The following is a 27,188-nucleotide window of genomic DNA, read 5'->3' as shown; positions in this document are numbered from 1 at the left end:
CGACTTCCTGGTCGCCGCACGCCTCACAGACGACTACACTACCCAGAAGTCTCTTCTCCGCGTCCACAGCGCCCCGCTGGTGCCGGCCGTCTCCTTTGGACTACAGTTCCCAGAAGTCCTCTGGAGAAGTGATTCCCTCTCTCATTTCTAGGACCACAATTCACAGACACATCACCTTCCTGGCGGTTCTCTCTTTTTTTTTTTTGACTCGAGCTGGCTGGGTTTCGCCGACCGGCCGGCGCACAGCGACGACGTGGTTCGCCGTGACACCGCACCGGGTTCCCTCAGCGGCCCGTCTTCCTCCCCTCTTAGCGATCCCCCTTGCAGGTCGTCGCCGCCGGCCTGAGCAGTGACCTGGCGGGCCGCGCCTGCGCTCTGCCCCGTTTCCTGCCTGGCTGGTGGCGGCGGCCATTTTGTCCATCCTCCTCCTCCTCCTGCTCCTCCTGGTTGGAGCGCAGTGTCCGGAGCGGGCTGGGGGGAGAAAGCCCGAGAGCAGGGTTCGGTGCCTTTTCCTCTGTCCCCAGCCGGTGCCCGGAGCCCCCCTCCCCTTCCTCCCCACCCCCTCCCCTCCCCGGCCCTGCCCTCCCCCTTGTCCCGGGATCGCTCCGTCGCACCCACCATGATGGAAGACGACGGGCAGCCCCGGACTCTGTGAGTACCCGAGACGGAGGGGGTACCAGGCGCTGGGAGGCCCCCTGGCACCGCGGGATGCTGTGGGAGGGAGCAGGAGTGCGGGGCCGAAGCTGGGACTTCTCGGTGGATCCCTGGCCGCGGTGGCGCGGACGCGAAGTGCATTCCTCATCTGTCCCTTTTTTCCTTGGAAGGGAAGCCCTCCCTTCCCCCCCAAATACAGTCACTTCCTGGGGTCCGGGGCTCGCTTGGACCTTTCCCTCTAGCGCCCTTCTTTGCACCCCCTTCCTAAGCTGGGTTTCTGCACGGCAGAGCCTGTCAGGCCCGGGAGAGCTCCTGCTCTCCGTCTGCTTTGGGAGCCCTGGGCTGGGCCGGGAGCTGCGGGTCCCCCCCCACCCCCGCCCGACCATGGGGGCCGGGCCTGGTGGGGGTGGGCCTGGGGGTGGGATCGCAGCCACCTCCCGCTGTGGGTCGCGAGGAATCGGCACTCGCGCCCTCCACGTCCCCGGCTCCAGTCGCTGCCGGCTCTTCTCCCTAAGTTGAACTCCCAGAGGAAGCCGGACGCTCGCCCGCAACTCTAGCCCCTACTCTGCCCCACGTGCCCGCGCCCACGCTGTCAGAAACACTCGCCCAGCGCCCGCTACTTTGAGAGTGAGAAAGGGATGCCTCTTGCCGCCGGAGCATCTTTTCCCTTCTTGGATGATGAAGTTTACTTTGAGCGCTACCTACGCTAAACTGACAACCAGTTGTTAAACTGCCTTTGCTCTCATTGGTGTTACCTCCTCCTAATCTGTTTCTTGGGTCGAGACCTTCAGAGTTGGATAAGTAGAGGTTTTTTGTTTTGTTTTGTTTTGTTTTAATCAGCTCTTCGATGTGTGTCTTTTGAGCGCTCTTTCTTCGATCTTCCTGTTGCTCTTTACCTGAAGCCCAGTATAATGAATGAATTTCATCTTCCAATTGCTTTTTCGAGTTTCCTTGCCTTTCTACTGAAGAGTGATGACTCAGCATTTGCATTCCTTTGCAAATAATGTGGCACTCCTTTCTTTTTTTCCTGCCTTTTTTTTTTTTTTGGAAGTGTGAGTAATTCCTAGTTAAATGTTTTAAGTTGGGTACCTTGGGTTTTCCTAACGTTTCGAAGCTCAGCACACCTGCCTCCAGTGCAGGGAGTCAGTCAGGTCACTGCTTTGTTTTCTCTTGCCTCTGCCTGGCATTGATAGGATCATAGTCCACTTGGCCCTACTATCTGTTGGGGAAATTACTTTGGGGGGAATAGACGAAGGTGGATGGGTACTCAGGAAGTTTGACCAGTTTTTCTTCTCTACTTCTAGCAAGGAAAGTGTGTTCGGTCAAGAAGGTAGATATCTGTGTTCAATATTGGTACAAGTTTGGCTTCTTGTCTTGTTGGGAGGGGTAGATTACACTTTTTTGTTCCTGTTTCTCTAATGTCTCCCTAAAGTATCTGCTATTCTTTTTGAGAATTTGAGGCCAGCTGAAGCACATCTAATGCTTGGATGAAAAGCCTGCTTAGTAGAAGTTTACCGTGTATGTTTTGTGCTGTCTTCCATTTCTGCTGTCTTTTCCCAGAAGAGAGAATTGGGACAAGCTTGAAATTTGTCCTCTTGACATCTGTTGAAGCCAAGACTTGGGATTTAGTTAGCAATGTGTTCTTGGAAGGAAGCATCTGGGAAGGCTGAATTTAGGCCTAGCAAGCACTTGTATTTAACAAAGAGGAAAGTTACATTGTAATTAAAACTCTGAAATGTTATCATTGCATCATAATAGCTACTGAATAATTGGTAAATTCTTGAGGCACGTTTCACTTTAATTGTATCTGTTTCTTATGAAGAATTCCTGGTTTTTATCATGCTAAATAAAATGCTATTGCAGTAGCCTTAATTCATATAACTACTTTGCATCTGCCTTCTCTTCCGTCTCTATCAGATCTTACTCCACATAATTTGTCACTTAAGAATTCTTACCTCAACCTCCTCCAAACTCCTGTTCTTTCTCAGTATGTTTACAGCTGTCTAAAAATGTGACATGTATACATATAAGTACTGAAACATCTTGAGCCTGGTTGTGCCTGCTTGTCAGATGTCAGCACATGTTTGCTTTTCTTCCTTTTTCCTGCTCCCACTCTTCTCCATGGGAAGGTTTGTTGTTTTTTTTTTTTAGACAAGGACTGCTACATCTTCCTAGGTCTTACCCCTGCCTGGAACGTAAGAGGTACTCAAATATTTTACAATGATTTTACTTCTTTTCACTAAATTTAATATTAAGTCCGTTTTTTAAAGAAATCCTGATTGATTTAAAATTATATATAGGCAGACATGGTCATACATGGTGTGGTCTGTTGATTTATATATATATATTTTAAACCTCAAACGTACAATTTTGAGATAAAAGCGAATGTTTCACAATTACATTTTTGTCAGATTTTAATAAAAGTAATGCATATTTTACGTATTCTTAAAAGGTTCTTTTAGATACAAGTAACATCATGAAAAATTTGAAGGTGACTTTAGAGATTGATATCTAGTAGGGGTTTTGTTTATTTATGGAGATCCTTCTTTTATTTTATATTGTGATCTTTGGTTTGGGCTTTAAAGTGGTTGGTATGTTTTAAAACAATGTACTCTTAACAAAGTTTATCTTAAACTGTTTCCTTAAAATGCCTGTGTGTTACTAGTGAGGTTTTTTTCCTGCAGACACACACAAGCTAAGACATATGGTTCTATCATCAGAAAACAATATGGTGTTTATAGCCTAGGTAGGTCTTTAAATATTCATTACCTACAGTATTACTAATTTATTTGATGGTATTTAAAGTGATATAGAATTGCTTTGATGTTGAGACTAAAGTTTGTCATATAGTTGCTTTGAAGGTCTGTTTTCTGATGTTCTTTGTTCTCATTTGACATTTGCGGGAGGTGGGGGGAGCTAATATATATTGGATAATTTGGGATCTAAAAAAACAAACGAGAAAAATTCTGTGTAAAACTGGTGTTGGAAGTGAACTGCCCAACACCTACCTTGTAGGATTCACATTTCAGATTTGTGTTGTGGGTAACTTTGAGCGCAGTGATTTGATCCATGGTATTTCTGAATCTGTTACACAGCGTTACATGGTAATGGTGCTCTACTGTAGGTTCATTTTCTTCATCTATTCGATGTACCACAATGAAGAGGAATTGTGGATGGGGGGTTACACCGTGGTGTGCAGAGCCATCTTGTAGGCTGTTTTCTTCCTAACAGAGACTCAGTCAAAAGGAGGAAATAAACCATTGATTTAGGGTATAATCTGACCATCCAAGGGCAATAGCAGAAGTAAATACTATTAAATCTTATTATAAAATTGATTACTCTACCAAGGGTTTGGCTGTATTGGGCCTGAAATTAAATTAAGCCTCTCATTCAATTTAATCATATTCTGTTTCTCTAAAATGTATGTGTGTGTGTGTGTGTGTGTTGATATTCCTTTTATAGTTGGTCAGTTCACTTATACCTCCTGTACCTTTCTTCTGCCCTGTCTCCTTCCTAAAATGAAATATTGATAAATTGATCAGCTCATTAGAGGCCCATTGAAGGATATTGTTGCAAAATCTTCTCTTACATAAGAATTTGCAAGAACAAAACCAAAAATGTTACTTAGCCATAGCATCTTGTGTAAAAGTGCTGATAATTTTGATCTCGGTACGGCTAATCTTTTCAGAGTGAGAGCACAGTCAGCGATGGAAAGTGTGATTAGTCTTCTGAAAGGCATGGTGTTCTTAAAATTCTACACAGTTCGACATAGGAAGTAGTTTGGCAATGTGGACTTTTGCCTACCGTGAAACTGCCAAGTTCTAGTCTCAAATTTGATTTTAACCCTGATGTTAGGGATAAAGACACCATTTTCCATTTTTAATGTGTTAATTCCTACAGTTCCCGTTCTTACAAGACAAAATAGACCTAACGTATGCTTTTTCCCCACTTTGAGTTAAAAAGTGTTTCAGAATTTCCTAAGTATTTTCTCTTTGAATTGTCAGATATGAGCATTTGAGCTATTTGTCTTTTTCTGTTATTCTGTGTTCTTCAAGTAGAAATTTTATATTTAAATTCTTGGGATGTTAGAATATGTTGACTGCCTCATAACCAAAGCAGAAAGAAAGTGTAGAAATGACGTATAATTTAGAAGGAAAAAGGGTAATATTTCAGTATACTACCAAGATGTGATATTTTTGCCAGAGCAAGCCTTGAATATTTTTGTTAGTATTTATTTTGGGACAGAAACTTTATAATAATGTCATGGTACTTAAGCTGTATAGTGTTTTAAAAGTTACGAGATATTTCGGTATTAAGTTGTATGGAAGATGAAGGCAAATGTAGATGAATGAATTACAGAACTCTGAGTGAAGGAAAAGGCAATCTTGAGATTTGGGTATAACTTAGGTGAAATTATGTGTTGAATTATATCCTTTTTTTCCTGTCAGATTCAGATGTCTTACATGTGGTTATGGAAGGCCATTTTTATATTAGCTTCTGGAGTTTGCTGCTTTACCACTGAACTTTTAGCGAAAATATTTGAAAAGTAGGAAACCTTAAAACTGGACTTTTTCTATAAGTATTTCATGACATTCTAAAATTAACCTTTTGCTCTTTGTTGCTTGAAATGTAAATTAACATATCTAAATGTGCCTCTAGAAGTTCTTCAGAATCTGTATTAATTAGAAATAGATTGACTTGGAATAAAGATCCTATGAAACAGGATGCCTTGCAGTTTTTCCTGGAAAGATGTTTAAACACTCATACAAACTTAAAATTATTTAAATCATTTACAGTTTGTTACATAAAAGCGATACTTTTTACTTTGTTACTAGTTAGCTTTGATAGTGAAACTCCTATTCTCTTAGAAATGAGCTGCTGCTGCTGCTACTAAGTCGCTTCAGTCATGTCTGACTCTGCGACCCCATAGACGGCAGCCCACCAGGCTCCCCCGTCCCTGGGATTCTCCAGGCAAGAACATTGGAGTGGGTTGCCATTTCCTTCTCCAATGCAAGCATGCAGGCTAAGTCGCTTCAGTCGTGTCTGACTCTGTGCAACCCTGTAGACAACAGCCCTGTCAATAGGATTCTCTAGGCAAGAATACTGGAGTGGGTTGCCATTAACTTCTCCACTTAGAAATGAGCTAACTATTACTATTTTAGGTTAGATGAGTTTTAACACTTCAGAGACCAAGGTCACTGTTCTTTATAGCTAGGTCTGCTGCTGCTAAGTCGCTTCAGTCATGTCCGACTCTGTGCGACCCCATAGACGGCAGCCCACCAGGCTCCCCCATCCCTGGGATTCTCCAGGCAAGAATACTGGAGTGGGTTGCCATTTCCTTCTCCAATGCATGAAAGTGAAAAGTGAAAGTGAAGTCTACCTTGTATAAAAATTCCAAGGATACAGACTCACAAACTGCTATGGGTTTAAAAAAAAAAAAAAAGGAGACAGGTGATTGTCTGGCTAGCTCAAAAGTCTGTAACCTTTCACTACTGCTGGGAGTGTGTCCTGCACAGCCTACTCATGGGTCTGCTCTACTTTAAATGTAACAAAAAAGGTAACGTGGACCTCAACCAGTTTGTCACTTATTTAGTCTTCCATTCAAGTAACATTGGACTTATGTTTCATTTTTAGAGTGTGTTAAAATTATTAGGACCCATTATGATGAAATTCTTAGGTAAAGAAGAAAATTGCTGTTCATTCTTAATCAGATTTTCTTCTTTTACACTTAACCTTAGCTTTCTCAGTCTTGTTTTCCCTTTCAGAGTGTCCCAGCTTAAACTATGGCAACTGTAGATGCAAGGCGTATATTGGTCTCAATACGTTGTTTCCAGATGTTATATATTATAGTTAGGAAAGTAAAGCTTGTTTTCCTTTCCAGAAGAAAAGTGTCTACATTTTACAAATATTGTTTGGTTTATGAGGATCATAACAGATGTGAGTTTTAGGAATTATACACTGAGTACCGGAAAGACTTAAAAAATTTATTCAGCTAAATTGAGATAGAGCCATGATACAAGGTAGTCATCTTTGAGTGACAGTGTTCTTTTCTTTTAAACTTAACCTGTATATTAAATTTCTTATATAAAATATATATATTCAACTTGTAATTTAAAAAAACATTTTTAGATATGTTATAGTCAAAAGTATGCCTGAATTTGTCTTTAATTTTTTCTGAATTTGTAGAGAAATCTTTGTATTTGCTTTGTTATCTACATAAAGATGTATTTTGTTGATTCTGATGCATTTTAGCTGAGGAAATTTTGTTATTTTACCCTGCCCTCCTGAAACAAAATAATGAAGACATACCATCAATGACAGTCTTATTACCAAGACAGAAAAAAAAAAATCCTTCAATCTCTTGTGTGTTTTGCTATAACTTTGATTCTGTTCTTTGATCACATAATTGCTTTGGTTGAGGGTCTAAGATAAACTAACCTTATATCTGATACCCCTCTATGATTGGTGTTTCAATGAGTCAATATTTGTGGTACTGTGTGTGTTATACATTATTTTGAATTGTGTTTCACATCTAAACATTGTAGTTTTCTTGAGACTGGTTTAAATTTATTATTTTTATTCTAACAGATGAGAAAATGATATATAGGCTGCAGAATAATATGCTTTGGGGGGTATGCAAAATCACATTGATATGCTCTTTATAAAGTCTTTTGAAGTGATAACTTTAGTGCCCTAAGAACAGTTATGCTTTCCTAGGTGAGAGTTAATCTTACACACAAAGAATCAGGCTTAATTGGAAAAATTTTATTGAAGAGAGAGGAAGTTGAAATAAAAGATGATGTGTAAATGATAATGCTCTAGAGCCAGAGCTGAAGGGAAATTGCTGATAGTTTTTTTTTTTTTTTTCCTCTTCCTATACAGATACGTAGGTAACCTCTCCAGAGATGTGACAGAAGTTCTTATTCTTCAGTTATTCAGTCAGATTGGACCCTGTAAAAGCTGTAAAATGATCACAGAGGTAAGAGCTTCCCAGTTCCAGGTGCTGACAGTTAGCATAATGTTTAACATTTTGAGATACATGAGTTGATTTGTATCATTTTAAGCCTCAGGTTACTAGATGGAGAGATTAGTGTTTGTTGTGTTGACTTGTTTGCTTTGACTGACAAACTAGGTTTAGAAGTCGAGAGGACAAAGTGTGCCCTTATTTTCAAATAGTCCTTCATGATGATGCTATCTTCAGGTGATGCTGCTTATAAAAAGTTGTTAGAGCTTATCTCAAAAGGTGATATTTCGTCTATTTACAGTAAGAGTGTTACACTTGAAGTTCAGGGGATGGTGTGTGCAGAACGTTGGCTTATTATGACCATAGTGCCACACAGGCATCTTGAGCATTTTTAGTAAATGCTGCTTGAGCAGCTTGATGAAGGTAGGAGTCTGAATTGAATTGCTAATTTATTTTCCTTCCCTCCCCCACAAAATCTTACTTTTTATACTTTCCTGGTCAATGACTTGTATTTCAGTTTATTCTCTTCTCTTTTTTTTTTTTTTTGGACTATTCAGTTTGTGCCAGGTACCATGGTAAGTGCTAAGGATACAGTGGTGAATAAAACAGTTCCTCGCCCCATAGAATTTTCCAGTCTAATGAGGGAGACAGAGGGGTTAACAGGTACGAATGATAATAGGATGGTAAATGCTGCGGAAGCTGACAGTTTCAAGTGCTCTAGGAGCATATAGGTCCACACAGTCTTCAGTCAGGGGAGGGTTCTTGGAGGATTCCATGTCTCAGCTGAAACCAGAAAGGATAGTGGAAACTGGCTAGTTAGGAATCTGAGGAAGAAGGGAATCCAGGTAGAGAGAAGAATGTTGATCCAGCCCGTAGACAGAGAGTGGGAGTTCTTATGAGACTGAGGGAAAAATAAAAACCATAACATGGTTAAGTTTGGAATGGGATTCGTCTTCTGAGATGCCAGGAGATGAGGCAGGAGCATTCATCAGGGGCCAGAGCTGTGTTGAGGAGTTTGGGTGATGTCCTGAGACGGGAGAAACTATTAAAAACCTGTATAGCCAAGTGGCCTTTTGATCTCCTTTCCTAACTAACAGTAATTATCTCTCTGTCTGGTATAATACCTCTTTTTTCCTTCCTGTCTTTGATTATTACTCATTCTCTCTTTTCATTCATCAAACATTTCCTCTGTACTTGGCACCGTTCAGAGCATTGGGAACATACTGCAGAGCTAGACCAGCAAGGTGCCCAAGAGTTCATGTATAAATGAGAGTGTTGTCAACAACAGTAAACTGTTACGGAAAACTGTGAACGGTAATTCTGGATAGGGATAAGAGCTTTAAAGAGAATGAAAGTTCCGTGATGATGAGTGGAGTGTTGGTGCCGTGTAGCCTGGGTGGTGAGGGGAGGCATCCTGCCATTGGCATCTGTTTTGTGAATGTAATAATAATGGTTCATGAGATGGGAACAGAAGTTGCCTAATTGAATGTTGAGGCTTTTTGGTTATGGTCTGTGATCCAGAAATCTCTCTCATCAGCGGGTAGTTGACTCAGCCAAATTTTAAAGGATCAAATGAGTCTTTTTCAGACTGTGGATGTTGGGTATGGGACCAACCTGGTAATGATTTCTGTCAGAAATCATCACCTCTTTGAGCTGAGATGGGAATAATAGGATGGTGCTGTCTATATTAAGAGCTAGAGGCAGAGGCAACAGCCCATACAGAAGCCTTGAGTTGGTAGTTAGCTTGGGTGTTGAACCAAAGACCCAGGTGGCTGGAGCCTGGTGAATGGTGGGAAGTGAGCAGGCAGGCAGGGTTTGGAATCAGTAGGGCAGTACCGGCCATGACGGGGTGCTTGGATTTTATCGTGGTTGCACCCGGGGCTTTAGGTAGGGTGGTAAAGTATTCCTATTAGATTTCGGGGGAGGGGCTGTGCTGGGTCTTCATTGCAGGGCTGGGACTTTCTCTAGTCTTATATGCATTTTAAAGGTGACAGGAAAATGACTGTTGTAGGGAGAATGGATTGTAGGGGGCAAGGGCGGAAGGAGAAGGAAACTGGCTGTGTCTGTTTCACTAGTCAAGGTAAGAGATGCTGCAGGGAACTTGTTCTTTAGAGTGGTAGCCACAGAAGTAGAGGTAGATAAATTTAAGACGTATTCTGGAGGCAGCGTTGATAGGACTGGATTGGCCGTGGGACACAGGGAAATATAGACATCAAGAAAACCCCCTAAGATTCTTGTTTGTGGTTGTGTGGGTGGTAATGCTGTTTATTTGGTAAAATGAACATGACTGAAGGCACGGGATAGATGGGGAGAGTGGTGAGAATCACGCTCTGTGTTGGCAGTGTTAAATTTAAGATGTGTTTTAGACATATATCAATAAATGGACATTATATGTAGGCAGTTGGATAAATATTTTGGAACTCTGGGGAGACCAATGCTGATGATACTGGCTTGCAGTGATATTTGAAGCCATGGGACTGGATAAGATGTAGTTCGTAGAGCTAGAGATAGTGCTGAGAGAGGAGAGAGTAGGGTGGCCTAGGTGCGAGCCCTGGTGCAACTCAGCACTTGCCGTTCAGTCGCTAAGTCATATCCGACTCTTTGTGACCCTGTGAACTGCAGCTCGCCAGGCTTTCCTCAACACTTAAGTGACAGTGATAGTTTGAGTTAAGAGGGAAAAATGCCCTCAGAAAGATTTCCAGTGAGGAAATAGGAAAACCAAGAGAATATGGTGGAATCTAGAGGAGAATATTTTGAAGAGGAGGAGAGTTGTCAACTGTGTTGAAATCTGCTTGAAAGTCAAGATGAGGAAGAAAAGGGATCACAAAGATGGCAGAGAAGTCATTGGTGAGCTCAGCACAAACTTTCCTTGCCGTGGTTGGGTTAGAAACTGACTGGAGTGTGTTAGGAAATAATGGAATGTGAGAAAGTAGAAAGTCACTAGAAAGTCTTCTGAGAAACTGTTGTTGTTGTTGTTGTTGTTGTTTTTAATTATATGCACAATCAGCCACTTGAGGGTGGAAGGGTTTGAAGTGAACTTTCATAATTTATTCATATTCTACAACTCCTACACTTGAACTTGTAAATAGTTTTAAAGTCTCATATTTCTCTGCTTTGATATTTGTGTCATCCAACAAAAATTGGTGACAACACGAAGGTAAGGACACAGTCGGTTTTAATATTTTTTTCCCTCTGGCTGTGCAGCACGTGGTATGTTAGGGATCTAAGCCATGCCCCTTGCATTGGAAGCATGGGTCTTAACCACTGGACCACCAGGGAAGCCCCCATAGTGTCCCTGGGTAGTGGAGTAAATGGAAAGCTTTCAAAAGCCATGAACTCCACTGCCGAGTGTTGGTTTCCTTTCATCAATTTCATTTCAGTGTGTGAGAAATCTTTCTTGCCCTTATGACGCTCTACTTTAGGTATTGTATCTTAGACTCTAGCTGTTTTCCCCGTATACATGTGGGTATGTGTGTGCTCAGATGCTGGGTCATGTCTGGCCCTTTGCCACCCCATGGCCTGCAGCCTGCCAGGCTCCTCTGTCCCTGGGAGTCTCCAGGCAGGGATACTGGAGTGGGTTGCCACGCCCTCTTCCAGGGGATCTTCCCAACCCAGGGATCAAACCTGAGTTTCTTTTTTTTTTTTTTTTTAAACCTGAGTTTCTTAAGGGCCCTTCCATTGGCAGGCAGATTCTTTACCACTAGCGCCACCTGGGAAGCTCCACCTCCATATACTATAATAAGAGTATATTACCAATTCTAAGGCAAATGTTAAAAAAATTTAACATCTCTGACAGTGACAAAAAAAACAATGGTGTCTTAAGTGAGATGAAGTGCAGTGTGATACGAATATCTAAGAGTGTGTGTACACATGTATGTACGTACGTTGAATGGGATCTGGCCTACTACTAGTTAGATAAATTTGCAGTCAGTATGCACAAGTAGACTAACTACCCGAAGCCTGTCATAGTTATTATATTTCTACCATTGGATTCCTGTACATTTTACTAGTTATCCACGTTTTCCTTTGAGACCATCAGGGCAAAAGAGGTAGGACAAGGAGGAAAGCTGACTAGCACAGATTTAGCTTCTTACTTACTTTGAGATCCTTTCTTCAATGAATGTTACTGGTAAATGTCAACTCTTTTTCATAAAAGGAATTTGAATGTGTATTTCTCTTTGGAGTCTTTTTTTTTTTTTTCTCTTTGGAGTCTTTATCCCTATTTCCTTTCTCTGCCTCGTAAGTACAACAACGTTCTCGTGGCTACAACAATAGGATTTTGTATGAGAGTCCATAGTTTTCATGTCAGTATTAACAATTACACTTTTTTCCCCTCAAGGAAATGCCTTCTGGTTGCTTCACCACTATTGTTTTAGACGTCTTATTTTGGATTTTTCTTCTAAAACTTTCCTGGAATGAAAAACAGTGGTTGTTGAAAAGAGCTTTATTTTATCTGGTATTTTTAATCCCTTGTAAGTGCAACTGGAATTGCCACATTTTAAATATTATTTTTAGTGTATTTTACATTGGACAGTGATGAATATTTTTAGCCTACATAAAAATATATTTGTACAATTGTATAGCTGTTCATTATAGGTTGCCGTCTTATAAAAATTCATTTCCATTTTGGTTCATAGGTCATATAGTTGCTATAATTTAAGTACTTTCTTTTATATTGTGTTTTTTTGTTTATTGATAATTTTATATTGTTGCTTATTTTAATATTTATTGGTGTTATATTAGACACTCTTATATTGGCATTTTCTGATGTAAAATCATAGCTTTGCCTTGGAATATTTTATTCAGACACATTTTCAGAAAACCTTTTCTTAATCACTAGTACATTTTTCTGGTCTTTGGAAGGCCAAATTCAAAGTGTATAGAATCTCCAATGCTTTCAAAGCTTTTGAAAGGGATTTCATTTCAACACTTGATTATAAATCTGAAATTTTTTGGTTTCCATTCTTATTCCTTCCTTATCCAGAGAAATACATAATCTTGTCTCATCATGAATAGTACTAATCCTAGTTTCGATCAGAAGTAAAGTTTGTAAAGTTGGTTCATTTCTGTATTTTTTTATGGTCATGGGATACAGTTTATGAAGGATTATGATGTGTAAATAGAGTTCATCCCTTTGAAAATAATGTTGGGAGAGGAGAGCAGTGGTAAGGAGTGGTCCTCATCTCTCAGATCTGAGCTTGAGGTTTTGTTTAGTATAAACTTCTCTTTTATATTTAACATATTTCACCAGAATCCTATGTTTTTATTTAATATTGATAGTCATGATTCTCTACTGCTTTGTAGTTCTGTTTGAGTACAACAATATTCTGAGGTACAAAGCCAGGTATAGGTGTAAATCTTAAAAAGTGTTAGGCTTTGTAAAGTGTTAGGCTTTCATAAGCTTATGCAGTCTCACCTCATACATTCCTAGCTATCAGTAATGTTTTTTCCTGGATTTTCTTCTCAGCAACCCGATAGCAGAAGGGTCAACTCTTCTGTTGGATTTTCTGTTTTGCAGCATACAAGCAATGACCCATATTGCTTTGTGGAATTTTATGAACACAGAGATGCAGCTGCTGCATTAGCTGCTATGAATGGGAGAAAAATTTTGGGAAAGGTAAGATCATAAATGATGGCACCTTATGAGTCTTATCTATCTGCATGTCAGATTAGTTTGTGTTCTTTCTTAGCAAATTTTTAAACAAATACTCAGTTCTGCCAAGTGATGGTTTTGTTTTCTTCAGCTTAGTGCTTTTACCAAAATTCATTCTGCTTGATAAATGATTTAATAAGTGGTAAGTGTTATGAGTAATAATGACATGCCTAATAATTTTATGAAATATAATCTTTATTTTTAGGAGGTCAAAGTAAACTGGGCAACAACACCAAGTAGCCAGAAAAAAGATACTTCCAGTAAGTACTCCTGCTGCATTTTACGGAAGAGTTGTGAAATTATCCTGGCAGCATTACCAGCTCACATAGGGCTTTTTCTTCCTTTTAGTGTTGCCTAAAAAAGGTTTAGTCCCTGACTTCTTAAATATTTGATTACTAAATGCTTTGATTTCAGATCATTTCCACGTGTTTGTTGGAGATTTGAGTCCAGAAATTACAACAGAAGATATCAAATCAGCATTTGCCCCCTTTGGTAAAATATCGTAAGTATCATAATCAGTACTATATTCAATAGCAATAGGCAAAATTGTATATGATGAACTTGTATCAGAGTTAAGAGTTTCTTTCCCTAGTTAGTGTGATTTTTTTTGTTTGTTGTTTGTTTGGTTTTTTTGATTAGTAGATGTTGTTGAAAATGTTAATGTCATTTCAATGTTTTGGGGTCTTGTTTTCATCTAATCCTGTGTATAACATGTGAAAAAATTTTAAGTGATTCTATTTGTTATCTTTAAAGCAGATGTTTGGGTGGTAATGCCTACTATAAACTCTAGCTTTTGTCAAATGTTTTCAAAATTTGGTGGTTAAAGATACAGGTTAACCAAAATTAAATGTGATTTCAATTGTGTATTAAACTTTTATAGAAGGAATTTATAAGTGGGGAAAAGTAGGGAAATCCTTGGGTATATTGTGAAATTAGAAATGTATATGTTATTATAATGATAAATGTGTTTTGATATTTTAGCTGAAAAGTAGCACTATTACAGTATTAAAATGTTTCAATGTCTGAGCCATAAATGTGGGATTAATTAGTAGATTATTTTTTGTTAGTGGTGTTTGATTCTGCTAGTTAGGGCCAAATTGTGGTTTGATTTATTTATTTTTTTAAACAAAGTTTATGCTCAGATTTTACTGTATTGTTACTTGATCTAATATATTGGAAAATTAAAAGTGGTTACAAGTTCTGTAAAATGTTTATCACAATTTATCTAGTTAAAATCACATTATTTTATGTATTTATTTCCTATAGATTTAAGTTAAATGTTTTAGTACTTCACAAAAATATGTTTCACCTAAGAACAACAATATTTCTCTCTACAGTTTGTTGTTCTGTAGATTTTATTTGATAGATGTAATTCTTAATTTTCTGTTTTGATATTTGCTTTGCTTTTTAATCTCTAATAAATGTGGTAAGTAGTACTGTTTTAAAAATCAGTGTAAAAAATAATACAGGTTGCTGTTTTTCAATCTTTATTTATACCTGAGACCTGCAGTTTTTCTAAAGTCCAAGTCACAATTAAAAGTAATAGCATTCTGGTTATTTTGCAGAATTGCTCATAAGAATGGACAGGATCTTGAAGGCTAACTGCAAGGAACTGTGCACACTGGAACTCAGTTGTAGATTTTTTTCTCATTTCTATTTATTATTATTATACATTATTTATATATACATATTTTAGTATTTACATTTTAACATTCTATATTCAGTGGAGTTCTATATTTCCAATCATTTTAACTTACTCACTAAAATTTCTGTGTAAATTTGTTGTTTTCGTACTGGTGTGCTTAGCATTGTTGTTAGTTTTTTATTCTCCTTTCTTAAATTTCTGAAAATGTCAATTTTTCAAAATTTACAGCTGCCCAAACTCCAAAATGATGGTAGAGAATTGACCAAGAAAAATAAAGAAATCTGTTAACAGGCCATGTATGCCTTTTTAATTCCTATTTTTTCCTCTTTTTCAATTTTTTAATATTTCATATATTTTGTATCACTAGGCAGAAAACATTTAACTATTTAGAGTTTGCATGGTAAAGTAGTTAGCATTGTTACAGTAATTTATAGAACCGGTAAACCTTAGAGGACACTAGCCAATAGAATATTAGCAAAGGAAACTATTGTTCCTATTAATCTTCAGATTTGAGCATTTAGTTTAGAAAGCACAGGCTATTTGATTAGGTTGCATGTTTATTACATGTTTTTGTCCTACTGCTTTTTTCTAACAGGTAAAGAAGCGTTAGGGAGAGTTCAGGAATGGCTGTAGTTAATTAGGGCTAACTGAAATTTTATTTAAAACAATGCTCACAATACAGTGTGTGTGGTTCCTTTTAGTTTTTATTTTGAGAATGACTCTCACTTCCCTCATTTAGCTGTGCTTCTTTTCACAGGGATGCCCGAGTAGTTAAAGACATGGCAACTGGAAAATCCAAAGGCTATGGCTTTGTGTCTTTTTATAATAAACTGGTATGTTCTTTCAGCTCAATTTGAATTTAATACAAAATTCAGTCATCAGTAAATGTTTTTGGATGTTAACAACAAACACGATGATTGTGTGATTTTGTAATAGGGCATAGTTCTTTTTTTTCTTTTTTTCCATAAGCTTGGAAATAAATGGGAAAAGATAGACTGGTTATAAGGTGATGATAAGAAAGAATATTGAAGTTTGCAGTTGTGACTTGGTATGAGTAAGATGTGTTAGAAATAAAACTCAAAATTAAGACGCACGAGCTAACCTCAGAATTTGGAGGGAGGTTAAATTATATTTGTCTTAACCATGAAAATCTCAATTTTAACTTTTTAATTATATTATCTGTATTTTTGTAGCTGGGATGGTAGTGACTACAGCAAGTTACAGAAATGAAATTTTAGGCAATTCATATTGATTTTTGCATATATTCAAGAAAAGGGCACCAAATATCTAAGCATTTGCATTAACTGTAATATCAGATAATATAATGGGCTTTGATATTAACATTTTGGAACAGTTTCAACAACAAATTGCACATTTTATTGAAGCAGTAAGATAAAGGGACAAGAGTTGTATTTGGGGGGGGGGGAGCTGTTGTAAGTCTTAGTTGTGGCACCTGTGGTTTCTAGTTTTCCCCGCGCATGCAGACTCTCTAGTTTGAGACATGCAGGATCTAGTTCCCTGACCAGGGATTGGTCCCAGGCTCCCTGCATTGGGAGCCCAGAATCCCAGCCACTGGACCCCCAGGGAAGGCCTTGGAGTCATATTCTTTTTTTGCTTAGATTCATTGCAAATGCACATTAACCTCTATAATCTAAACTCATTTTGGGGGTAATTCCCTGGCGTTCCAGTGATTAGGACTCTGCATTTCCACTGCAGAGCGTATGGATTCGATCTCTGGTTGGGGAACTAAGATCTTGCATGCCATGTGGCATGGCCAAAAAAAAGGTTTTTTAAAAACATTATAAATCAACGCAGTCTTAAGTTTTAAATCTTGTGTCTAGTCACGTGTGCATGCGTATGTGTAAGTCACTTCAGCCATGTCCAACTCTTTGTGATCCCAGGGACTGTAGCCCACCAGGCTTCTCAGTCCATGGGATTCTCCAGGCAAGAATACTGGAATGGGTTGCTATGTCCTCCTCCAAGGTATCTTCCTGACCCAGAGATCAAACCCTTCTCTCTTAGTGTCCTGCATTGGCAGGCAGGTTCTTTACCACTAACATCACCTGGAGAGGCCTATCATAATCATAATCCATTGCTATTAGAATGTAGATTTGGTAAGGGGTAAGGTGATTTAGAGCATAATATCAAGAGTTTTTAGATACTCTACAGTAAATGTAATGTTACAGATCAACAAGATATTTAAAAACAACTGTGTCTCTTTTCTTGGTTATCAGTGGGATTGTGATTTTTCTCCTTGCATGTTTGAATTATAAATTTCCCTTGATGCAATTAAATGTGTTTCCTAGTATCTTAAAATGTATAAATAAACATTGCTGTAATGAGTCATTTACTGATAAGATTTTTGTATCCAAAAATGCCAACATTTTATTTCATCTTAGTGAGTCTTGTATACTGTTATTTTCTGTGTTGGTAATCGCTCTTTTCTGTTTTTCCTTCCCAGGATGCAGAAAATGCAATTGTGCATATGGGAGGTCAGTGGTTGGGTGGTCGTCAAATCAGAACCAATTGGGCCACACGTAAACCACCTGCACCTAAAAGTACACAAGAAAGTAAGATGCATCTGCTTTTATATGTTTTTAAGGATACTTCCCCAAATCATCTATTAGTATAGTCTTAATTTCTTAAAATTTAATTTTGTTAGCATTGTAAGACTCATTTAGTTTTCAATATATTTATCTGAAAATAACTGGGCTTTGATGTAAGTATATTTGAAGCTGTGAACCAGCTGGTTTTATAGATTAAATCAATAGTGTCAAGGAGAAAAAAGTTCTGTTTCTCCCCACAGTGAGGCATATCTCATATCTTTATAGTATTACAGTAACCCATTTTATAATGCTGTATAACCGTCAACACTTTTTTCTTTCTTTCTGTATACAGATAACACTAAGCAGTTGAGATTTGAAGATGTAGTAAACCAGTCAAGTCCAAAAAACTGTACTGTGTACTGTGGAGGAATTGCTTCTGGCTTAACAGGTATAGTGAATCTTTTTTCCTAGTTCCCTTCTCTGTGGAGCTTCATCATCATTAGTAGTAATTTCTTGATACTATGAACCTTAAATATTTTTACATTTTTTGTATGTTTATTTTTCAGATCAGCTTATGAGGCAGACCTTCTCACCATTTGGGCAAATTATGGAAATCAGAGTTTTTCCAGAAAAGGGCTATTCATTTGTCAGGTATAATTCTACCTTACATGTGATCCATTCCTTTCAGTTATATTATTTGATCCCCTCAAGTATGTGTTTGTACTAAATTAATTAATCTTTGCAATATAGAACTTTAAACTGCCTACATAATGTGCTTTAGGAAAATACCAAGTTGATAGGTTTAAACTAAGGGGTTTCTGTATTACTAAGTTTAAAAACAAAAAAAACCTCCTTCTCTTCCTCTCTTAGATTTTCTACCCATGAAAGTGCGGCTCATGCTATTGTTTCGGTGAATGGTACTACAATTGAAGGACATGTTGTTAAGTGCTATTGGGGTAAAGAATCTCCTGATATGACTAAAAACTTTCAACAGGTAATTCGATTTTTCATAGCACTTTTTAAGGTTTCCATCTTACATATCTACATAAGAGCTTTAGAAAGTCTGTAAAAGAGAGCAAACAAAAAATAAAGCATATAGCTGCTTTCAGTTGATTTTATTAATGCTATTTCAAAAGTGATTATTTTACGGTATTAACTGAATCTTAATACTTTCTTTTCACAGGTGTCACCACCCCAATAAACTTAGACAATGATAAATAACAGAGTCCTATTCACATAAGGGTGCTTACTTAGTTTTTCTCTTCCTTGTCTCCCACTTTCTTCAAATACTGTGTTTCTTACTCGTTTCCTAAAACAGTAATTTGCTTTTTCCTAGGTTGACTATAGTCAGTGGGGCCAGTGGAGCCAAGTTTATGGAAACCCACAACAGTATGGACAGTATATGGCAAATGGGTGGCAAGTACCGCCTTATGGAGTATACGGGCAGCCATGGAATCAACAAGGATTTGGAGTAGAGTAAGTTGTTTGAGTTTTTCCAGTGTAGAAACATAAAGTTCAAACAAAAGGAATCTAAAAAGTATGTTTTCCTGGGGGAGAATCTTTTTAAATTAAATACATTGAACTATGTGGTATTATAACCATTGTAGAAACCTTATGAAAAATGCTGCCACTTTGCTCTTTATAATCTGGGTGGAAAGGGAGATTGGGATAGCATCTGCTGTGTCCTCTCTCTAGGAGCAGCTGGTAGAGTTTGACTTATATTTCTAAACACCATTTTATTTACTTGTTTACTTTTGCATGGAAAAGATCTTTTGTCTTATTTATGTTCAGAAATTTAATGCTTTATGCCTATTAACTTGTGTGAGAAGTCTCCCAAGATTTATCTAATTCAAAACAGCTTACCCTTTTTGTTTTATGGATCAATGGCGTTGTTCCTTGTACTGTTTCTTCCTGGGCCAGCTTAGATCTTTATTCTCAGCAGTTGCTCCTCCCCCTTCCAATGTAAACATGTGTTTTTTAAATTGATATACATATCTACTATTTGTTCAATATTTGGAGGGTAGATGTGTTGAATCATTTGTCATTTTAAAAAAAAATCAGCTTTGAGATATTTATCAGACAGAATTATGTTGTCTAAACAAAAATTTAAGACTAATATTGGAACATATATTTTGCATATATGGCTAGATATGTAACATTTATTTCTTTGCTCTTTGTTGTAGGTATCTTGATTTCTTGTCTATTCTGTGATTAGGCTCTGCTTGATTTCTGTGTAAATGTATAGATGATTTTTTTTTATTTGTGTTTGCTGAAGTTTTTTTTTTTTTTTCTTTCTTTCTTTCTTCCAAGTCAATCACCTTCAGCTGCTTGGATGGGTGGATTTGGTGCTCAGCCTCCCCAAGGACAAGCCCCTCCCCCTGTAATACCTCCTCCCAACCAAGCTGGATATGGCATGGCCAGTTACCAGACACAGTGAGCGGGGACTCTCAACAAAATGTAATTCATGATAGCTTCAATTTCCTTGTGACACTCTGAAGACATGAAAGTAGACATCGGAAAATGAAAATATTTATTTTAAAAATTGAAATGTTTGGAACCTTTAGCACAGCTTTGCTTTGGTGAAGGACACATGTCTTCTAGTTCTGCCTTTTTAAGTTTTTGTTCATGATGGATATGAACATGATTTTTCTTTGTGTATAAAAACTAAAATAAAGTGAATAAAAAATTCTGACTACAAATTTTGATATAATAGGAGAAATGGGTAAATACATTTTGATTCTTAGATACTATTCCATTTTTATCTTGCTGTTCAGTATTTTAACTCACTGTGTTTTTAAAAGAGCAAAAAAGGGAGGATCATGAAAAACTGGGAATCACATATAAGTTCATCCTGAATTTTGATACTCCCCTCCCCTCCCCTGAGGTGGACCACATTCGAAGTCAGCAGGAAAAAAAAAGTGATATTGAGAAGAAATGCATGATTTTGAAGTCGCTTTGGAGGAAATACTTTCTCTGTGCCTAAAGAAACTGAAACCAGACTGATAAAAGAAATTTTGTAACCTAAATAAGGAACAGCATTGTCTGCCTTGAGCAAATGGTGGTGGTTCACATTAAGACATATTTTTAAAACTTTAAAAAGTGTTCATAATTAAAACTGTAGTAAACTACATTTCATTTTGGGGGGAAAATCCCAAGTATGGTGTTTGTATTAAAAGTCAGACAGTCATACCTATGCTTTTACATGAAGTTTAAATGATATACGTTGTAAATATTGAATACAGTGTTTTAAAAGCATGCTTCAACATAGAAGTAGCAACAATGTAATTATTTGAAGTAACACTTAACACACTCCACTGCATTGAATGCAATGGATGAATAAGAATGTTTAAGACTGACATTTCCAAGGTTGGCTACTATGTAAGATTAAAATTATACAAATGACAGAAAAAGCCTTAATTTTAATTTCATACAAATCTGATGCATTAGTACATTTTAAAATGTCATTGGAAATTAGATTTTTTTTTTTTCTTTTTTCTCTTTTTGCTTTACATCATCTGGTATGTAAATACCTTGATTAAAACCTTGTAAGCCTATTTCAAGGTCTATAAGTTGTATAGTACAAGCATTTTTAAAAAATCTTGGGGTGTTTTTTAAAATTAGATATATTTTGCCCAAGAATTTTTTTAACAAGATTGTTAAAACATCTTATTTAGACAGTTTGATGTACCAATTTATAATTGGATATTCAGCTTAAATAGTACACAGAGTTGTGACTTTTATTTTTAATTAATTTTTTCCTTGTGGGTAGTGTGCATGGGATGACAAGTCTGAACAGAGGCTGAGCTGTATGAGTGTAGAGTTTGTAAATGATTCGATTGGGTAAGATTAACACTTGATTCTGAGGTATTTTTCAGGCCATGTGCATAAAATCTGCCTCAAATTTCTATCATAACAGGAATGTAAAATAAAACTGTCTATTTGAATCCTAACAGCTAGGGGGTGCAAATGTTTAGGCAGTGTATTTGAAATGTTTTGAAGTCTGGGCACCAAAATGAAGAAAAAAAACTCTTTACCGTTATACTATAAGATACAGTTAGCACCCACAAATTACTGGTTTTTAAACTTTTGAAATCGTATAATTAGCTTTAAAATAATGGTTTTGTAAATTGGTCTCCACAGTAATTTTGGTATTTTCCTTCTTCCCCCATTTAGAAATTTATTAAATATGAAAATTTACAGAGTCTGAAGTTGTTCATCTTCAGGCCAAATTTTTTATGGCACTTTAGTTTTAACCACAGTACTCATTTATTACATTCATCTATTATAAAATTTACCCTTATTTCTTTTGTTCATGGTTAGTATCTTTGGGGGATGTTATGGAAAATTTACTTTATATTTTATAAGGAGAACACTCAAATTATTCAATTATGCCTCCTAGTTAAAATTTTCTTAAATATATGTGAAACTTGAACTAAACTCTCAGTTTGCCTTTTTTGGTCTGCCAGTAACTTAAGTAGCTTGTTGCAACACCAGACTAGTTAATACTGCATAGTAAACATATGACTGAAGTCTTTTTCATCTTAATCTGAAAGAACAAGATTACGTGCTCAGTTCAGTTAATGGAAATTATTAATATTTCTTATTAAATGGTTTTTAAAATATAAAGCTACTTATCCAAATGAAATGTACCATTTTAAAATACAACTATCAAGCTAACACAGACTCAAGACTATTTTATAACAGAGTGAAGTCAGTGCTATCTTGATCCAATTTAAGCCTAAGAATCGTTGCCTTTTCCATGTTCATTAAAAACAGCAGCAAAGATTCTTTGGCAAGCAAGAAAATGTTTATTTCATAATCACTTTGAGGTTTATTTTTGGTGATGTGTTTCTGACGACCACCTTCTTTGCTCTGATCGCTCTACTAGTATTTTCCCTCATGCCATTACCACTTGATTTTCATGTCTGCTGGCAGTGAGAGGCTGAAATGACTGGCCAACTTAAGCCAAAGCTGTAAACCACAGTTGAAGTTAAGTCTTTCAATAAAGACTAGACTATATGATGAGTGACTTTTTCTTATTGTCGTTTATTACATAATTATCCTTCCAGGCTGCCATGAAATAGGAAATTACATTTTGTTTCATGTTATTAGTTAAGGTATATGAAGTTTACATATATTCAGGACCTATTTCTGTGTTCTGTATAAGTGATAAACATCCATTTGCTTTGCTGGATTAAAATTTAATTTCTGGATATAGAGGAGTAGAAATTTGCATCCTTCTAAAAATGTATGTTCTGTTGAATATTCAGTTCAGTCGCTCAGTTGTGTCCAACTCTGCGACCCCATGGACTGCAGCATGCCAGGCTTCCCTGTCCATCACCAACTCCTGGGGCTTGCTCAGACTGATTTCCATCGAGTTGGTGATGCCATCCAACCATCTCTGTTGAATATTAATGTAGTAAAATTTCATTAGAGTCCATAAGTAATGGGAACCATAAGTTTACCATTTCTGGATTGATCTTTGGTAGTGCTATTGGAGTCGGACACGACTGAGCGACTTCACTTTCACTTTTCACTTTCATGAGTTGGAGAAGGAAATGGCAACCCACTCCAGTGTTCTTGCCTGGAGAATCCCAGGGATGGGGGAGCTTCGTAGGCTGCCATCTACAGGGTCACACACAGTCGGACACGACTGAAGTGATGCAGCAGCAGCAGTGCTATTGGTAAAGATTATCCTCAATAAACAGAAAAAGAAATTGTTTAAACACCTTTCTAGCAGGTGTGCCCAAATTATATCTTACCTATTCATTGAAAAATCAGCATTTGGGCTTCCACTTAATACATTAGAAACATTGAATTTGCATTTTTGTATGTATTGAAAAGATACAGAAATGATTCAGACTTTTTATATAAAGCCTTGAGAGGTTCAAATGAGTGGGTTTTGTTAAATAAGAATTCTGTGTGTAGTAATAAAATGTCTTACTATGTTCAGATCACTACAGATTGTATTACCATCTCTTCCACTTTCAAATAAGGAAATTATGTGAATAATTATGACTTTTTAAAAATGTGTCATTCTAAGTTGTGGTTAATTAGTGTGGTATTTAAATGCCGTATGAAACTTAGGCTTGTGCCTACCTAAATTGGGTCTATTTTGGGAGAGGGGCTATTTTTTAAATAACTGCAGATAAACTATAAACTATAATTTAGAAAGTACTTTGTATAAATATCTCTTTGAGGGGCACAGATAATTTAATTTTAGAATTGCCCAAATGTGAAGGAGGTTCAGTTTATATCTAGAAAATAGAGGAAGGGGATTTATAGGTATTTGTCTTAGAAAAAGGGGGTGTTAATAATCACTGACCCTCTTGTTAAATTACGCTTTTGTTTGAAGGAAGAGAAGATTAATCCACGTAACAAACATAAATTTGGCTTTTGAACAATGTCAATTAGGGTAACAGGTGATGAAAGGTACATATCCAATAAATGAATCCCTTAGTGTTCCAACTCAGTTCTAATACATGATGCTGAATTACCACTTTTCCAGATGGTTGCATTTTTCAAAATTCAGTAACCATTGTTTCTTTGAGATATTTTGAAGTCAGCTTGAAAAGTTAACCAGACATGACTAAAACTGAACTGCAATTAATTAGATAGCTGTCAGAAGAAACCTGGGATGGTTTTACGCTGAAAAGTAGTCTCTTGGGGTCAAGCCGTCCAGTTGTTGATTTTGCAACTGGGCTTAGTTTGCCCGTGGACCTCCTGTTTTGACTCTGAGTCACCCTTGTGAAGAGTTTGCAAACAGCCTGTTGTCAGGTCGTTCTGCAGAATTTTTTTTTTTTTTAGTTAAACCAGGTTTCCCTATGTATAACTTGTATCTAACCTTCCCGACCATGATGTTTTTTCCCTTCTGTTCCTGTATCTTTCTTCCTTGGGTTTCAGTCAGTACACCAATGCTGATAAGTCCACAAAACCGTCTGGACGAAATGGGCGTGAAAGGTATAGCCATATGCAACTGTGCCTGTTCTGAAAATTGATATTAATACTGTATAAATTTCAGATTTTCACAGTTCACTTTACTGGTTAAGAGTTGTGAGTTGAGTTGTTCCATATGTGGTGTATATGATTGCTTTTGCTCATGAAAACCAATTCACAGGTCTTAACATAGCTAAACAAAACATTTAATAACTTCAGTCCTTTTTGAAAAGGACTAAACTTGGAAGAACATTTTTAATTAACTTGGATAGGTTATATTAATATTGTGGTATAGGGCCCAGTTCATCCTTGGTTATCTGTTCAATGAGGTTGGGAAAGGAGTGGTGACTAGAGTAATAAAGGTGGGAGAAGTCCTTGATTCTGAAGAGTGTTAACACGGGAGTAAGACAGTCCTGGGCAGGTGTAGTGAACCATGCATGATGTCAGGACTTGGGTGCTGATATTTAATATGTTAGCATACACTCTGCACATTTAGTCAAGAAGACTTAACCAGGTTGTTGAAAATAAAATATTACCAACATATTTGTCTTATTTACTGGCCTTGATCATTTCAGCTTCCTTTAATGTGTATTTTTATTTTTGTACCTATGTGTGTATTAGAATGCTGGGCACATGCTGCTGTTTTGTTCATGTATTTTTAAATATTTATTTGGCTGCACCAGGTCTTTGCAGCATGTGGGACTTAGTTCCCCAACCGGGGATTGAACCCAGGTCCCCTGCATTGGGAGCTTGATGTCTTACCCACTCGACCACCAGGAAGTCCTGCTACTGTTTTAAAATATTGCCTTTGAGCATTTTCAGTAAAATGGGATTAAGACATCCTTCAAAATCCATATTTAGTTTGTCATAACCAGGAATCTTTTAGTGGATGACCTCGTTCCCAGGTTGCCTCACTACTTTTCTATCTTTGGATACTTCGGTTTCCCTCCTTTAGAATGTAAGCTCCATGGGGGCAAGGACCTTCTGATAGCTACACAAATCTTAGGACTTAAATAACAATATTTGGCACATGGAGGATATTCAGTAGATGTTTATTGCGTGAATGTGATTGAGGAAGTAAAAGCAAATGAGCATTTTAGTCTCTCTCTGAGAACACTACATGAGTAGACCTTGATCACAGTCAACCAAGGGCTTGATAAAATACAGACTGAGTCTCAGAGTCCACAGTTGTGGTTAAATGTAATCTGAGATAAAATTAATTGGTGTGGGTTCCTTTCTTACTTTAGCTCTTGTCAGGGGAAGAAACTGTGGGCAATGGTCACAAATTTTCCCAGAAAAATTAGTATTTTAGAGTGCATGATTACTGTGATTGTTACCCAATACAGTGTTAACCATCTTTTAAAGGTGACTAGAATGTACACCTTATGATAATGTTACCAGGTAGGGACCATAGCTGTTTGTGTATAGCTCTTCAAGAATGTGAGTGACACTGGGCCATGGTATCAGATAGTTTAGGGAGCATTTTTTCAGAAGAGGGGCTACCAGCAAGGCAGAATTGGGTTCCTAGGCAGGCAGCATCTGAGTATAATAGACTACTTGGAAATAACCATAGGAAGTGACACAGTTGAGATTCTTGAAGTAGCAATTATTCATATGTATATAATTGCTATATATATATCATAGACATCTAAAGTCTGTGTGCTTCAGCAATACTGATAAGGACATTTCTTAAACTGCTTAAGTGAAAATTAGTTTGTAAAAAACTTGTAGGAAAACAGGTAATTTTAATAGTGTTGATTTCTCATGGTATCACCTGTGAGTGTACATTTAAAATACTGTGTTACTTAAAATTTGATCTGCCCTCTATTACAAAGGGTAATGCCTTATAGTCTATATTTTTAGTTTGATTAAGTATTGAAACTGAAACTGCTAGTCGCTCAGTCTATGGCCCGCAAGGTTCCTCTGTCCATGGAGTTCTCCAGGCAAGAATACTGGAAGCAGGTAGCCATTCCCTTCTCCAGGGGATCTTCCTCACCCAGGGATCAAACCCAAGTCTCCTGCACTGCAGGTGGATTCTTTACCATCTGAGCCACCAGGGAAGCCCCAAGCAAGCCCTTCACTTGATTGAGTCTTAAATGTGCCCTGAATCTAGTGCTGCCAAGCACAAAGCTTTTAAATTCTAATATGTCTGGAAATTACTTGTGTTTACTCCCAGGAATTTACAACTGTACTCAAATTTGTTACCTCTTTCATGCAAATCTGCCTACAATGCATCTGGGTTGGGAAGATCCCCTGGAGAAGGAAATGGCAATCCATACCAATATTCTTGCCTAGAGAATTCCATAGACAGAGGAGCCTGGTGGGCTACAGTCCATGGGGTTGCAAAGAGGCAGATATGACTGAGCAACTACACTTTTTTAAAGCAAATACGTTGTCTTGACACTCAATTTGCTGATGCTTTTGTTAGACCTACAGAGACTTGAGACGAAATGCAAAAGCTGGGGAAAAAATACATCTCAATTTATAAATCTTGTCTTCACTTGCTCTCTATTCTTACCCAAGTTTGACCTGCCATCTTTTTTCCTCTGGAATACTACAGCTTCCTACCTGGAATGTATGCTTTAAAAAGTTAGGACATAGAAAGGTACACATATGTGCCCAACTCCGAGTTTTGAACATACACATTCATGTAGAGCCACTGAGATTGGGAAAGAGGCATTGACAGCACCCTAGAAGCCTTCATGCTTTTTATCTGGTCTCTAACCTCCCCTTTTCCCCCTAAAATAACCACTAGCCTAATTTGTATGATCTTAAATAGTTAGTTTTTGA

The 27,188-nt window shown here is 37.5% G+C and overlaps 1 protein-coding gene across 17 annotated transcripts; it reads left to right on the top strand.

Moving 5' to 3' along the window:
- Positions 1–138: 138 nt before the first annotated feature.
- TIAL1 (TIA1 cytotoxic granule associated RNA binding protein like 1) lies at positions 139–21,479 on the top strand. 17 transcript variants are annotated; one of them, XM_040254863.1, is made up of 14 exons: positions 394–651; positions 2,806–2,856; positions 3,339–3,400; positions 7,537–7,633; positions 13,137–13,235; positions 13,477–13,531; positions 13,686–13,773; positions 15,674–15,749; positions 17,378–17,486; positions 17,815–17,910; positions 18,029–18,113; positions 18,333–18,456; positions 18,799–18,938; positions 19,773–21,479. In XM_040254863.1, the coding sequence occupies exons 4-14, from the start codon at positions 7,622–7,624 to the stop codon at positions 19,897–19,899; spliced, it is 1,011 nt and encodes a 336-aa protein (XP_040110797.1). In that variant the 5' UTR covers positions 394–651; positions 2,806–2,856; positions 3,339–3,400; positions 7,537–7,621; the 3' UTR covers positions 19,900–21,479. The 17 variants fall into 17 exon arrangements, 14 of the variants coding, with proteins under 14 accessions (XP_040110792.1, XP_040110791.1, XP_040110788.1 ...); XM_040254854.1 differs by lacking the exon at positions 3,339–3,400 and having other exon boundaries at positions 153–651; positions 13,086–13,235; XM_040254865.1 differs by lacking the exons at positions 2,806–2,856; positions 3,339–3,400 and adding an exon at positions 15,145–15,212 and having other exon boundaries at positions 416–651.
- The last annotated feature ends 5,709 nt before the right edge of the window (positions 21,480–27,188 follow it).

Source organism: Oryx dammah, unplaced genomic scaffold (genome assembly GCF_014754425.2).
Source record: "Oryx dammah isolate SB20612 unplaced genomic scaffold, SCBI_Odam_1.1 HiC_scaffold_14, whole genome shotgun sequence".
Taxonomy (NCBI): domain Eukaryota; kingdom Metazoa; phylum Chordata; class Mammalia; order Artiodactyla; family Bovidae; genus Oryx; species Oryx dammah.
This window is presented reverse-complemented; position numbering and strand designations above follow the sequence as displayed.